Source organism: Brassica napus, chromosome A7 (assembly GCF_020379485.1).
Source record: "Brassica napus cultivar Da-Ae chromosome A7, Da-Ae, whole genome shotgun sequence".
Lineage (NCBI taxonomy): Eukaryota > Viridiplantae > Streptophyta > Magnoliopsida > Brassicales > Brassicaceae > Brassica > Brassica napus.
This window is the reverse complement of record NC_063440.1, coordinates 25876384-25891642: the sequence shown is the minus strand read 5'-3', so window position 1 is coordinate 25891642 and position 15259 is coordinate 25876384. Positions and strand designations below refer to the sequence as shown.

Here is a 15259-nt window from a genome sequence, read left to right as displayed (position 1 = left end):
GAAATGTTTGGATTAAAAAAAAACTCCATTGATGCAGAAGGCAAAAATGTTCTCTTGAACTTAGAAACTGGTAGTACAGTACTGGTGGAGACGCGCTGAGCACATCAACAATCATGTCAACGGCTCTAAATCTACGTCAATGGTGCTTTACTCATTTTTATTAGTTCACAGCCATTTTTAATACTTACGTTAGTGTATGTGCTGTAGAAAGAAATATTCCTACAACAAATATTATGTGCGTTCCAAAACTTTAATTATAGAGCCACAACAAAATATTCAAAGCTTTAATCATAGAGCAAAAAATTTAGAGATACAACCATTACCAATCATATCCTGGCTTGCTACTCGAAATGCTTCATGTATGGCAAACCTGAAACAGGTTTTCTTGTGATATGTAATGTTAGGCCCATTAGACATTTTGGGCCTAAACAGCGCATACTTGTAAAAAGTAATCTTCTTTTGTTTTGTTTTTCTCCCTGACAATACAAAAGTAGTAATCCACTTGAAAAAACCTAAAGACTCGCGTTGAGAGACAGACAAAACAAGGACTGTGTTTTGTTGTTGTGCTCGCAGTCACAGGCTCTCTCGGTCCCGTGAAGCCATTAGCAGAGAGAGACTAAAAGCCTATCTCGCTTTCTTCGTTGCTACATCATCCTGGCGATGACTACCTCCCAGGCAGCTCGTGCGACTCTGTTTTTAAACGTAAAATATTCTCTTATTACTCGCTATCTCCATTAATCTTTGTTCTATGTCGTATGACTGATAAAGCTTAACTGCTCCTGTTAATTATATTGCATAAGAGCTTCATAGATTAGTAGTAATATAATCAAGATTCTGTTTTTCAATGATATTTATTCGTTTTAACAAAGCTTAATGACTCTTTGCAGGGTTCCAATAGACAAACAACGCTTTTACAGAGAAGCTCAACAAATCAGTTATGGGGCTCCGTTAGATTCCGAACCTCAAAGCTTCGGTCTTTGAATTTGAACCGAACTAAAGCTGGTGTCTTGAGATGCTCTACGCCTAGAGCGTCTCTTTCCGTTGTTGAACAACCTAGCTTGGTTGAGAAGCCTGCTTCAGAGGTTATCCACTACTACCGAGTGCCATTGATTCAAGAAAGCGCAAACGCTGAGCTTCTGAAGGCCGTTCAAACCAAAATCAGCAACCAGGTTGTCGGTTTATCAACTGAGCAGTGTTTCAACATTGGTCTTGAGACTGAATTAGCAGAAGAAAAGGTGTCTGTTCTTAAGTGGATTCTTCAGGAGACGTTTGAGCCAGAGAATCTAGGTAACTGTTAACTGTCATATGCTATGTTTATTATGCCTCTTTGTTATTGATAGTTTTATTTTTTCAGGAACTGATAGTTTTCTTGAGAGGAAGAAGCGGGAAGGACTTCACGCTACAATCATTGAAGTAGGTCCCAGGCTCTCTTTCACAACAGCATGGTCCACCAATGCAGTTTCGATATGCAGAGCTTGTGGTTTAAACGAAGTGACTCGCTTAGAAAGGTCTAGGAGGTACCTCCTGTTCAGCAACGAGCCACTCTCAGAGAATCAAACAAACGAGTTCGCTGCAATGGTTCACGATAGAATGACCGAGTGTGTCTACCTTCAAAAGCTGACTTCATTTGAGACTAACGTGGTTCCTGAGGAAGTGAAGTATGTGCCTGTGATGGAGAAAGGGAGAGAGGCTTTGGAAGAAATCAACCAGAAGATGGGTTTAGCATTTGATGAGCAAGATCTGCAGTATTACACAAGACTTTTCAGAGATGACATCAAGCGTAACCCCACCAATGTGGAGCTGTTTGACATCGCTCAGTCCAACAGCGAGCATAGTAGGCACTGGTTCTTCGCTGGGAACATTGTTATTGATGGGAAGCCAATGGATAGGTCTCTTATGCAGATTGTAAAGAGCACTTGGGAGGTAATAACTATAAATGTTCAACTTTAATTTTTTTTTTTAAATGATAAAACTCTTTAATCTTGTGTTTTTTAAATATGCAGGCAAATAGAAACAACTCAGTCATTGGGTTTAAGGACAACTCCAGTGCTATAAGAGGCTTCATGGTGAACCAGCTACGTCCTCTCCTTCCTGGCTCCACTTGCTTACTTGATCTCAGTGCACGTGATCTTGACATACTCTTCACTGCTGAGACACATAACTTCCCTTGCGCGGTGGCTCCTTACCCTGGCGCCGAGACAGGCGCTGGAGGAAGAATCAGAGACACGCACGCAACTGGAAGAGGCTCTTTCGTGGTTGCATCCACCTCTGGCTACTGTGTTGGGAACCTCAACATGGAAGGCTCTTACGCTCCATGGGAAGACTCTTCTTTCCAATACCCATCAAACCTTGCCTCACCGTTGCAGATACTTGTTGATGCTAGCAACGGTGCGTCTGACTATGGGAACAAGTTTGGAGAGCCGATGATTCAAGGATACACCAGAACCTTTGGGATGAGGCTGCCGAGTGGGGAGAGACGAGAGTGGCTGAAGCCGATTATGTTCAGTGCAGGTATTGGACAGATTGATCATACTCATATAACTAAAGGCGAGCCGGAAGTTGGGATGCTTGTAGTCAAGATCGGTGGGCCTGCGTACCGTATTGGTATGGGAGGAGGTGCTGCTTCGAGTATGGTGAGTGGTCAGAACGATGCTGAGCTTGATTTCAACGCTGTGCAGCGTGGAGACGCTGAGATGTCTCAGAAGCTCTACCGTGTGGTCCGTGCTTGCATTGAGATGGGGGAGAAGAATCCTATTGTTAGTATTCATGATCAAGGCGCTGGTGGGAACTGTAATGTGGTGAAAGAGATTATTTATCCTCAAGGTGCGGAGATTGATATAAGAGCTGTTGTTGTTGGGGACCATACCATGTCTGTGTTGGAGATTTGGGGAGCTGAGTATCAAGAGCAAGATGCTATTTTAGTGAAAGCTGAGAGTAGAGAGGTTTTGGAGTCGATCTGTAAGAGGGAGAGGCTTTCGATGGCTGTGCTTGGGACGATTAATGGAGAAGGTCGTTGTACTTTAATCGACAGCACAGCTAAAGCGAAGTGTGAGAAGGAAGGCTTACCTCCACCTCCTCCTGCTGTTGATCTTGAGCTGGAGAAGGTTCTTGGTGACATGCCTAAGAAAACGTTTGAGTTCAACCGCGTCGATTACGCGCGGGAGCCGCTTGATATAGCTCCCGGGATTACGTTGATGGACTCTTTGAAAAGAGTTCTGAGGTTACCCTCTGTGTCTTCAAAGCGGTTCTTGACAACTAAAGTTGATAGATGCGTGACTGGTCTCGTTGCTCAGCAGCAAACAGTTGGACCGTTGCAGATCACTCTTGCTGACGTTGCAGTGATAGCACAGACGTTCACTGATCTTACAGGCGGTGCGTGTGCCATTGGTGAGCAACCTATTAAAGGTCTGCTTGATCCAAAAGCCATGGCGAGACTAGCCGTTGGAGAGGCGTTGACGAATCTTGTTTGGGCGAAGGTTACTGCGTTGTCTGATGTTAAAGCTAGTGGTAACTGGATGTATGCTGCTAAGCTTGAAGGAGAAGGTTCAGCGATGTATGATGCTGCGATTGCTCTAGCTGATGCCATGATTGAGCTTGGGATTGCGATTGATGGTGGGAAAGATAGTCTCTCAATGGCAGCTCATGCGGATGGTGAGGTTGTTAAGGCTCCAGGGAACCTTGTGATCAGTGCTTATGTTACATGTCCTGACATCACAAAGACAGTGACTCCAGATCTGAAGCTTGATGGTGGTGTTCTGTTACATGTTGATTTGGCAAAGGGGAAGCGGAGGTTAGGTGGATCTGCACTGGCTCAGGTCTTTGGTCAGATTGGGAACGACTGTCCTGATGTTGATGATGTTCCTTATCTGAAAAACGTCTTCGAGGGAGTTCAAGCTCTCATCTCAGAGGACTTGGTATCTGCTGGACATGATATCAGCGACGGTGGACTAATCGTAGCAGCTTTGGAGATGGCCTTTGCTGGAAACAAAGGTGTAAGCCTCAACTTAGATTCAAACGGGATAAGCCTCTTTGAGACTTTGTTTGCTGAAGAACTCGGTCTCGTGATGGAGATTAGCAACAAGAACTTAGACGCTGTGTTGGAGAAGCTCCGTGGTTTTAATGTTGCGGCTGAGATCATTGGGAAAGTCACCGAGTCTCCTTTGATTGAGGTGAAAGTGGATGGGATCACTCATTTGAGTGAGGAAACTTCATTCCTCAGAGACATGTGGGAGGACACGAGTTTCCAGCTGGAGAAGCTTCAGAGACTGGCGTCTTGTGTGGAGATGGAGAAAGAAGGTTTGAAGCTGAGGCATGAGCCTAACTGGAAGCTCTCATTTACTCCTTCCTGGACCAATGATAGTTATATGTCTAAGGGTAAGATCAATAATCTCTATGAAGCTTTTTTTTTTCCTCATTAAAGAGAGTTTTTATTTATTTTATTTGTTCTCAGATGTTAAACCGAGAGTAGCTGTGATCCGAGAGGAAGGAAGCAACGGAGACAGGGAGATGTCAGCTGCATTCTACGCTGCTGGTTTTGAACCGTGGGATGTGACAGTGTCTGACCTTCTAGCTGGAGCAATCACTCTTGATCAGTTCCGTGGGATTGTGTTTGTTGGAGGGTTTAGTTACGCTGATGTACTAGACTCAGCCAAAGGATGGGCTGCTTCGATAAGGTTCAACTCTCCTCTTCTAAGCCAGTTCCAAGAGTTTTACAAAAGACCAGACACGTTCAGCCTCGGAATCTGCAACGGTTGTCAGCTAATGGCATTGTTAGGATGGGTTCCAGGCCCTCAAGTCGGCGGGTCACTCGACACGGCGCAGCCGAGGTTTGTCCACAACGAGTCAGGAAGGTTTGAGTGCAGGTTCACAAGCGTGACCATTAAGGACTCGCCGTCGATAATGCTGAAGGGAATGGAGGGAAGTACCTTAGGAGTTTGGGCGGCTCATGGAGAAGGACGAGCTTATTTCCCTGACGAAGGAGTCTTGGACCGTATGCTTCATTCAGATTTGGCTCCGTTGAGATACTGTGATGATGATGGGAGTGTCACTGAAGCTTATCCTTTTAATCTTAATGGTTCACCGTTGGGGATAGCTGCTATATGCTCGCCTGATGGGAGACATTTGGCGATGATGCCTCATCCTGAACGTTGTTTCTTGATGTGGCAGTACCCGTGGTACCCGAAGGGGTGGGAGGTTGAGAAAGCTGGGCCGAGTCCGTGGTTGAAGATGTTCCAGAATGCTAGGGACTGGTGCTCTCAGCTCTAAGATGCATGTTCAAGCATATGGCTTTATGAATCTTTTTCTACAGTGTTTTGTTGTGCGTTTGGTATTTGCCGAGTTTTCGAATCAGTTGTTAGTGAAAGTGTTCTGACACTTGGGTCTACGTTTTGAAATGATTATACATTTTCATATGAATAAATTAAAAAAATAGCAACCTGAGTATGTTATCGATAGATATTGAAGTAGTTGAGGGAAAGAAAAGCTCCTACAATCATAACAATACAGTTTGGTTCCAGAAACATGCGGTTTTGTCTATTGAACAGAGAATGAAAATGGTATCATTTGATCCCACAATCTTGATTACTATGTACGACGGATGATACACTTGAAGAATGCAATTATGGAGCCAGCCTTTGATAGATTTCTTCAAATGTCAAAAAGAATAGATTGATCACCATTTGTATGCACTACAACAATGTCAAAAACGTAGCTTATTTCCTCTATCTCCCCCGTCATTTGTCTCCAACATATAATAAATTAAATCAAAGAATGTAATGCTTGGTAATTATCGAGATTTCACTGTGGCATGACCGGCGATGATTCCTTGCTGATGCCGAGAACCTCGTAGAGCCATCGTTTCTCCGAACGAGACGAAGACGCCATCTCCTGGCTTTTTAGGGTATACGATATTTCCTCTTTTGCTATCAGTTAAAAGAAAGCAGAACACGTTCGAAATATATATGAAGTCCAAATATTTTTTTTTTTGTGGAATTAAAAGAAGGTTCTTATTGAAGAAGAATCAGATTGTTGTTAAACTGTATCTGAGAAGAAGACAGGAATCATCATCTCACTAGTTCTCTCTAACCTCATGTACCGAAGATCTTTTACTCTCTATGCTCAAGTTTGAGACAACAATGTTGTTATTCTTAGTCTTCTCTCTGAAACTCTCTCTAAGGAATTCAACGGCCATGAAAGTGAGTGCCGAGGCCGGAATATACCACATGACCCTCGGGACGCTTCCCCTGAAAAAACCCTCTGGACCTTCCTTCCTCCATATCTGCCCAACTGCATCCAGCCAACCCTTGTACCTATGGAGATTTACAAAGTTTAATCAAAACTGGGGATGCTATTCTAGATATGATCATTGAATCTGAAAGAAGATGAGCATACTTGATCGTTGTTCCTTGCACTTGCAATCTTGTTTTAACAACATCCAGTGGAGTTGTGAGATAAGCACTTAGTCCTGGAGAGAGATTACATTAAACAAAGGTCACTGCGGATGAGCTATTTGGAATATAGTTTCTTTAAACTGATCTTTATTCTAACGTACCACCAGCTAATCCTCCCAAAACGAGCCCCTCGATTGAACTGTTGACTCCAAATTGTGGAAACTTTTTCTTCCCTTGATCTGTTAGATCCTTCAATAGTTCAATGCTTCATAAAACATCACCTGAGAAGGAAATACAGAACCAACATGAGGAGACAAAGACCCATTAGGTGAATGGAGGTAACAGTTTCACTGAAATGACACATTACATACCATGAGGCCAGCAAAAGGTACATCCCTTGCTAGTGTAGACCAATATCTGCCAAAGAAAAAGGAAAGACAACAACATGAGTCCCTTGAAAAAGGATATCCAATTGGCATCAATAATGATCTAAAGGAGATTTACATACCCAGCATACAGTCCTTTTGGTCCTTGCTCTTTCAATATTGAGCTTCCAGCCTGGAACATTCCAGTATAATAACCATACATGTCACCTCTTGGTTTCACTGGAACGCTGTTCCTCGAAATAAAAGAGCTCCAGGAGCTACTAGTCCCTTGAATTTGCATCCGCTGCTTTATTACTTCACAGGGAACATATACGAAAGAACCAAGTGTATCACCTGAAAAAATGAGAGAAGCAACAGAACACAAAGGAATCAGAAATTCTTGCAACCTTGCCATGTGTGGTTTTGCTGAGAACCTTGATCTATCTTTTAAAGACCCACGATATCTAAAGCTATAATCGTAACACAACATTTAAAATGTCTGATAATATCTGCTTTTTTAGCCAGGTTATATTTAGTTTCATTTCTGCTGTGTGCTTGGCATCAAAATTAGTTTCTTCCTCCTATATTTACCACCACCTTATTGATCAGATGACCGAGAGAGGAAAGAGGATATTAGGAAACATACCAATAGCTCCTGCAATAAAGTGTACCCAGTGGCCACCTAAGTTGGGATGAGACTCTTCAATCCATTTCTTAGTGGACTCAATAACACCAAAGTAGGTAGCTCCAGTGGCAAGAGATCCAGTGACTCCAGGAGCAATTCCCCTATAAAAGCCTAAAACTAAAGTCAGCACAGAAACAAAATAACAAAAACCAAAAACTCAAAGCACAGGAAAAAAAATTCCTGTTCCAAATTCACAGATGAATAGGGAATATAATACAGCCTGCCATTACTGGAAAGCTGAAGAAGCTGAGGGCAAAGAGTATGGAGGATAATACCTTTCAATCCATCACCAACCCAGACAGTACGAAGCATTTGTGGAATGCTCTTCTGTCTCTGAAATCAACAGCTCAACAAGGTTAGAAATGATACAATCCATGAATCCTTATTTCCTCAGATAAAATCAGAAATTACAAAGCGAAAAAAAATCACTGCAAAGGTGATGTATGCTAGAGACAATACCTGAGACGCATTCATGATGATCTGACTCTGAAGCCGGGTTTTGAGAGTATCTACGGGATGCATCATCCCTTCACCAAAAGCTCCAGCTATACCTCCCCATACGAACTCTCTCCACACTACATCAACATCAATGGCGTTGTGAGTTTAGACTATTTGAGCATGATCGGAATGTTCTCATCACAATCACCAAACCTAATCTCGACATTTTCGCGGATAAACTCATCGTCTAAGCGTAATCATATGCAACAAACCAATCTACGACGATTCGATTCACATCGTAGAGAAGAGAAATCGATGCTTACCGAAGAATTGATCCTGAGTGGCTTTGATTTCGATGCTCAGAGGAGGTGGTTGCTCGCGATTCGAATCGGAGCCCTTGCTCGCCATTTCCGTTGAGAGCAACTGTATCTATCGAAGGTTCCAGGTGTTTTAGGGCTTATGAGGTTTTAGCAGTGATTAGTAGACAGACTTTGCGCGCTTCTCTCGCCACATCGACCTTATACCTATTTGTGAACCGCAGCGATTTACTTAAAAACATTTTAATTTCCAATTATCAGAAAAAAATAAAGGGTAAAACTGTAATTGGCTGATTACTTCCCTGAGTTTGTTGTGTCCAGTAAGATCGCTTTCAGTACGATAAAAATCTGCCATGTGGCTTTCAGGTTTGAAGAGCTTGTGAAGAAGCTCAACGAAAACAAAAACTGGTGACGCTTGTTACAACGCAGATTGGGTAGTCTTCAGTTTCAAAGATTGAAACTAGTAGTCTCTAGTATAGAACCTTAAATAGAACGAATACGAGTCTGTTCGAAGTTATTACAATTTTATTATTTGCGGGCCTCAAGTGACACAAAACATAAGAAAACGAGAGGTCTCTCTGCATGATAAACAACACCAAACGTTGAAAAACAGAAACTAATAAACTCCCACAAGTTTATTCTGACACCGCAAAAGAAAAGTTTCCAGGACACAAATGAGAGTAGAGACTAAGCTTTCTTGGCAACATCGCCATCGTCAGTCTGATCAAACCCGTCTGGGCCGCCAATCTCTGTTTGACCGTTCTCTGAGTCACCAAACTGATTGTCACTGCCACCAAACTGCTCACCTCCTGCGCTTTCAAGCTGGTGATCAGTATCATTGCCTAGTGTTTCGCTGCTGCTAAACTTGTCATCAAAGCCAGCATTAGAGGAACTGCCTTGAGCAAAGTTGTCACTTCCACCAACACCACCAGCAACACCGTATCCACCGCCAAAGTTGCTTCCACCACCACCAGCGGCATTGCCACCGTAAGGAGAGTTACCTCCATAACCGCCACCAGCAGCATTTCCACCGTAAGATGATCCACCTCCGTAACCGCCAGCTGGAGCATTGTAACCACCGCCTCCATAACCACCAGCTGGGGCACCGTAACCACCAGCACCTCCTCCGTAGCCACCACCACCTCCATAACCACCAGATGGAGCACCGTAACCACCGGCATTGCCACCACCAGGACCACCGAATCCTCTTCCTCCAAATCCACTTCCTCTTTCAGTTGCGTAGTTCACCCTAATTCTTCGACCATGAAGGTCCTGTATGCCAAAAAAACGACTTCAATCAATGGTAGATAGACAATGCGAAGCAAAGAATAATCAATTCAACCATTTTCAGAATCATCTAAATACAGTCTGACAACTAACATTTATCTCAGGATTACAAAAACAAGAAGAGGAAGTAGCTGCCTAACGAACGAACAGTATTCTAAGCTAGATGATGATACATAGCCTACCTATATTGTGGTCTAGAAACATGCATCCTCAAGGCATTGAGAGTCAGATAAGAAGAAAGAAATGACACAGGAATAACCGAATAAGCCACATGACATCTTATTACCAAAAGAAGCTGGAAAATTTGTGTGTTTACCTGTCCATCCAATTGCATGGCATTGCTAGCCTCCTCGGTAGATGTAAATGTCACGAAAGCAAAGCCCCTCGATCTACCAGTTTCACGGTCGACGATAATTTTCGCTGCAAATGTCAGAAGAAACAGGAAATTTAAAACATCAAAGCCTAGAGTTCTGGCTAATAAGTTAAAGCGAGTTAGCTAGATACCATCAACAACTTCTCCATATTTGCTAAAAGCTTCTCTTAATCCAAACTCATCAGTGCTGTAGGAGATACCTGAAGCAACATAGACAGTTCTGAGACAAACAAGCGGAGAGAAGCAGAAACAAAGAAACACAACCATATAAAAGTTATTTATTGTCACCTCCAACAAAGATTTTAGAGGAAGACATGCAACGGATGCTCTGTAGCATCGAGTTAGAGGCAGTGACATGGGTGCTGGTCTGCCTAAATATCTTTCCAACTTTACTTAAGAAAGCCATGTGGTGCGTATCTGTATACAAATAAAGAAACAAATCAAAACATAGATAGTGATTCAAGAAAGGCAGAATCATAAGATAAACTCATGAATAAAACAAAAGACCCATCATTTCAATCGTCATTAGAAGTAAGAAAAATGCGTTCTTTCATAAAAATAAATAAGGCAAACACACAAAAAGTTACAAGCTTTATCATCTGTATTCGTGTTAGCTACACATATGGTTGACCAGACGATTATCAGGCACAACGATAACAATCATTTTCTGAAAGAAGAATCCATAAAGATTGAACCAAAGCTTAGAAGGTCAACTCACAAAACCAACATATCGCATCAATCAGACAGTGAAAGAGAACACATCTAAACCAGACCAACGTACTAGGTTACAGAAGAGGATCGTTAACAAAGAATGAGACCAGAAACATTAATAAAAAGACAAAACTTTATTGTCGGACCAGATGAAACATCAGAACATAAAATCTAATCGATAGAATCAAAGAACTGAATAACTGAAAGAAGGAATCGACGAGACTGTACCAACTTGTCTAGGGTTTTAGGGGGACAAATCTCTCTGGAAGCGTCTTTGAATTCTCGCCAGTAGTGAAACCATTGTAAGAGAAAGGCTTATGTCAAATACTGAACGCATCCTGTCCGTTCATTGATATAAGATAATCTTGACCGTTAGATTCGCTCACTGATCATCTGCCACAGAGTTATATTTAACCCGGTAAAACTAAACCAATGCTTAACCAAACCAAACCAAACCGAACCGGATTCATATGCTCACTTTCTGATCTTTACTTAGCAATGTCAAAAATAGTTTGATTAAAATTGGGTTTAAGATGTACTATAATCAGAAATATACGCGTGCGTATCCTTTAAACTCTCCTTATTCCAAAAACAAACAACATTCTTCTGTCTCTTGGCCTTCCAAAAACTTGTTATTGAAACTTTCTAAAAATAGAAATCTTCTTCCTTGTGTTCTTCGTCTTCTCATCGTTGACGTCTAAAACATCAGAAGGTGAACTAAAATCTCTATTCAAACATATCATTGATCTCATCATCTTCTGCATATCTTTAAACCTTATAATCTTCACATTGCAGATTGATATTTTTAGCTGAGTTTTAATTCTGGAAACCATGGAAACGTCACAAGAGCACAACTTCTTTCAACCCAACGATCAAACCGTACGGCTCTCTTCGTCTTCTTCTTCTTCTTCCTCTTCTTCTTGTTCTTCAATAGAAGCTGAACCAAGACCTGACGAGAATCCAAACTATAACCAATCTCCTCCAACGCAAATAATGGAGAGAACCACAACGACCTCGACTCCTACCACACCTCCTTACAGAATCCCTTCACACGTTTTCGCAAGAACGCCCTCTACAGCTCCAGCTGAATGGAGCACTCTCTCCAACGAGTCCCTCTTCAGCATCCGCATGGGAAACAACAGCTTCAACGCAAACGATTACTTTAAATCGGGAGAGCTCACGTTTCCTCAGCCTCCTTCACCTAGAACTCCTCATTTGCCTTCTCCGTTACCTTCTCCTCGTCAAAATACAAACCAAGGAGGAGGAGGAGGAGGAGGAGGAGGAGGAGGAGGAGGAGGAGGAGGAGGAGGAGGAGGCGGAGTTGTGGAGGAGGCGAAAACTCCGGTGGATATAGGCAAGAAAGCAGCTGAAACAGAGAAAGCGTCTCCCGCAAGTAAAGAGGAAGAACAAAAGTCTGCATCAAGTATAAGAGAGTTTATCATGGCTAATGAAGCTGCTAATAAAGACAACAACAGCAACAACAACAAAAGCAATAAACTAGATCGTTCTATTTCTCGTCGGTCGGAAAACTTAAGCGTCAAGTCTTTTGCTTTCCCAATGTAAACAAAACATCTCTCGTCTTCATGTCTTAAAAACAGATATGTCTTTTTTTTTATTTTCTAACTTCTTTTTTTTTGTTCATGTCATAGATTGGGGAATGCAGATAAAGGTGGACTACAAAGCTCAACGCCGCCAAAGAAACAAACGAAGCCGTCACAGCCAGAGACACCAAAGAGTTCCTCTGAGTCTGAAGGAGATGAAGGGTTGAAGAAAGAGGAAGCTCCTAAACCAGAAGCAGCCCCTAACCGCACCCCTAAGTGGTTGTTATCTTGCTTCCCTTGCTGCACAACTTGCTGCGTCTAATTAAAAGATCCTTTTGAGGGAGATTGAGTTTGATTTGTGTATGTTAAAAGTTTGATAGAATATTATAGAACTCTGTTCCAAGATTTTACAAAGTTGTTTGACTTTTAATGTATAAATCTTGTGAAGTAAAACAGATACAATTTGATGAATCTGTGTCTTTCACATTTTATTTAATCTTCAAGACTCTTCCGTTAGATTAAAGACTTAGTGTGGTGCTTCAAGCCTTTGCATAAGGGCGGACCAAGGAAGCAATATGACTCAAGAGCTGACGCGTGGACTTGGAGGTTTCAGGTAAAGGAGAAGCCCACTCTTGATAGTTATGGAGGCTGCCTGTGAAATCTGTAAAGAGTCCATCAACTCCAATCTCTTTGATCCAGTACTCATACTCCTTATATGGATCCTGGCTGAAGTTAAAGTGTAGGAACTGGTTTTCATTCCTGTAAGTGTATGGATGCACCTGTAGCTTATGCGCGTGAGCTCTTTTGACCAAATCTGTTGGGGTTAGCATGTAGTTGTTTGTTACTGGAACTATTGTATCCTTCCATGGTCCAATACCAACAACATACTCTTTGATGTAGGTGAAATAAGCATCTGATGTGATCTCTGCGTATGTCTAGTTAGATTTTGACAGAAAGAACGGTGAGTAACTTATAGTAGAAGGATAAGAAACAAGAAGAGGAATCAGAGGATGGACCTGGTTAGTATCTTGAGTTGGCCTGATAACATCATCTATTAATAAGACTTTTGGCGAGTCTGTCAAGTTTGATATGTACACGAGTGAAGATGGAGCAAATGACTGAATAAACAAGGGTTTGTTCAACCACTGCTTGGATAAATATGCGCCTCCGTATCCATGCTTCTTAAGTGTCTCAACAACTTTATCCTCAAATCTCTTACCACCAGGCCACTTGACCTGCAGATATACAAAAGCGACTTAGTAACAAATAAGCAAAGTTAGAGAGATTGTTTTAATGGGATGATGCAAGAGCCTTTTCAAGCTAGTCTTTAGGACCAATAAAAAGTGCAAGTCAAGACTGTGATTGTAAACTTACATGTTGGTTCATTAAAACTGGATTCTTAATCTCAGGATAGATCCCCACAACTCTTGGAGCATCCTGAGCAATGGCAAGGAACTCTTCAAATGTGATGATGGGGTACTTTCCTGCAATTTGAAAAGGGACCAGTATGGTTAAAATGTTTTCATGCAACATCTAAATCAAAGAGTAGCTAACCGTTGTATTGCTGGTCTCGAAAAGCATATCTCTGTTTTGTCCGTAGTGTCTTTAGTTCTTTGAGAGTAAAATCAACTGCAAGCAATCAAAGAGAAACCAGTTGTTAGCTAATAGCTCAAATTCAAATAAACACACTTCAAACCTTTACTAGATGCTTCTTTATGCAGTTTTAGATGAGATTATGTGAGAAGAGTCCATTGGCATGCATCACCATATGTATATATTAAAAGAAAGAAAATAGTTGGGAACATACAAGTGAAAAAGCCAGGGATCTTGAAACCTTGGACATCATATGTCCTATTACGACCAGCAAACTCCTTGCGACTCGCAACATCGGTTGTTAAGTCAAGGATAACATCATGGAAACAGATAAGCACACCATCTTTTGATGACAAGATATCTGTTTCTATGAAGTCTGTACCGTCTTCAATTGCTCTCTAAGAAAAAAAGACATCAAATTACTTAAGCACAATGTCCCTATATAATCAAATGAAACATACAAGGAAAGATCAAATGGTAGTACCAAGTATGCAGCTTTAGTTTCTTCTGGGATCTCTCCGTTGGAACCTCTGTGTGCGATGTTATAAGGACGTGAAGTCTGAATCGGCTGCTTAGTAGCAGCATCTTTGACTCCTTTACCAGGGCGTTGGTATAATGTTCTCCCAGTACACAGAGTAACCAGAGATAGCCATATCAAGCATTCTGAAAAAATAAACAATAACCATTTTTAGTAATAAACTTTCACTATTCTTTTGGTAGACATAAAAGACAAAAACTGATCCAAAGAATCAAACTTTTTTTTTTTTTCTTTATGTATCAAACTTTGACTTTTCTTTTATAATTCTTCTTTTATTACTGCAGTGTTAGCAGAGAGACACAAGGCAAAAACTGATCCAAAGACCCAAACTTTTCTTTTAGACTGAATCAATAGAATGTAAAAGTGTAAAGCTTCAGGGATCCTCTCAAGTCACAATCTTGTTTTTTTTTGTTTTATTAGCTTAGACTAAAAAAAGAAACATTTCCAGATTCGTTCAGGTTAACTTCTAAGCTTTTTTTTTTCAATTTGTTACTCATTTTTATGGATGAACAGGAGAAAGTCAAAGGGGAGTGATCAACATTTTGCAAATTCCATTCTCAAGCTAATTTAATATAAGCAATCAATCAAACATATACTCAGATGGAGGATAACAGAACAATGAGAAACCCAGAAAAACTTACCCAGAAACGAAAAAAGAAAGAAAGACAAGATTGAAATTGAGAAGCTTACTTGTAAGAATCATGACGATTTCTTTCGATCAATCGGAATGTTTTGTCTAACTCTCTTTCTGTCTCTTGTCTCTCTTCAGACACCCAATTGGTGCCGGTCCGTTTACTTAGGATCTACTATTGTTATCCAAAAGTCAGTCCATTGACCTGCTTTGGTGGATCTATCATTCTCTTCAGTTCATACTAACGAATATTCCCGTTTTGGTTACCCAAAGAATATATACTATTTGCGAAGAAGTGCCTCCCCTTGCAAATAATTTCGGAACAATCCTCTGGTCTCGCATTTTCCCCCAAAAATGCCGATTCATTACCCTTTTTTTCATTTTGATCTAC

At 41.4% G+C, this 15259-nt stretch overlaps 5 protein-coding genes across 7 annotated transcripts; 2 read left to right on the top strand and 3 right to left on the bottom strand.

The window, feature by feature from the left end:
• The first annotated feature begins 467 nt into the window (after window positions 1-467).
• LOC106354375 (probable phosphoribosylformylglycinamidine synthase, chloroplastic/mitochondrial) lies at window positions 468-5434 on the top strand. The gene is made up of 5 exons (XM_013794295.3): window positions 468-702; window positions 888-1287; window positions 1355-1923; window positions 2004-4374; window positions 4451-5434. Exons 1-5 carry the CDS (start codon window positions 661-663, stop codon window positions 5263-5265), a joined length of 4197 nt encoding a protein of 1398 aa, XP_013649749.2. The 5' UTR covers window positions 468-660; the 3' UTR covers window positions 5266-5434.
• Window positions 5435-5949: 515 nt separating this feature from the next.
• Window positions 5950-8431, bottom strand: LOC106354373 (mitochondrial substrate carrier family protein E). Its single transcript, XM_013794291.3, is given in 10 exon segments — window positions 5950-6308; window positions 6391-6463; window positions 6551-6650; window positions 6653-6670; window positions 6761-6806; window positions 6898-7108; window positions 7401-7550; window positions 7715-7772; window positions 7899-8014; window positions 8201-8431. Coding segments are annotated over 10 exon segments (1095 nt in total). The 5' UTR covers window positions 8286-8431; the 3' UTR covers window positions 5950-6070.
• Window positions 8432-8699: 268 nt separating this feature from the next.
• LOC106354374 (glycine-rich RNA-binding protein 5, mitochondrial-like) lies at window positions 8700-10893 on the bottom strand. Of its 3 annotated transcripts, none has more exons than XM_013794293.3 (5): window positions 10794-10893; window positions 10143-10271; window positions 9986-10054; window positions 9798-9901; window positions 8700-9466 (listed from the first exon to the last, which is right to left on the bottom strand). In XM_013794293.3, exons 2-5 carry the CDS (start codon window positions 10258-10260, stop codon window positions 8882-8884), a joined length of 876 nt encoding a protein of 291 aa, XP_013649747.2. In that variant the 5' UTR covers window positions 10261-10271; window positions 10794-10893; the 3' UTR covers window positions 8700-8881. The 3 variants fall into 3 exon arrangements, with proteins under 3 accessions (XP_013649747.2, XP_048592187.1, XP_013649746.2); XM_048736230.1 differs by having other exon boundaries at window positions 10798-10850; XM_013794292.3 differs by lacking the exon at window positions 10794-10893 and having other exon boundaries at window positions 10143-10298.
• Window positions 10894-11132: 239 nt separating this feature from the next.
• LOC106354372 (uncharacterized protein DDB_G0271670) lies at window positions 11133-12428 on the top strand. Its single transcript, XM_048736231.1, has 4 exons — window positions 11133-11277; window positions 11361-11823; window positions 11863-12124; window positions 12215-12428. Exons 2-4 carry the CDS (start codon window positions 11397-11399, stop codon window positions 12426-12428), a joined length of 903 nt encoding a protein of 300 aa, XP_048592188.1. The 5' UTR covers window positions 11133-11277; window positions 11361-11396.
• A 39-nt stretch (window positions 12429-12467) lies between these two features.
• Window positions 12468-15129, bottom strand: LOC106354371 (glycerophosphodiester phosphodiesterase GDPD5-like). Its single transcript, XM_013794288.3, has 7 exons — window positions 14928-15129; window positions 14184-14362; window positions 13914-14097; window positions 13661-13735; window positions 13481-13590; window positions 13123-13341; window positions 12468-13041 (listed from the first exon to the last, which is right to left on the bottom strand). Exons 1-7 carry the CDS (start codon window positions 14938-14940, stop codon window positions 12646-12648), a joined length of 1176 nt encoding a protein of 391 aa, XP_013649742.2. The 5' UTR covers window positions 14941-15129; the 3' UTR covers window positions 12468-12645.
• Between the last annotated feature and the right edge of the window lie 130 nt (window positions 15130-15259).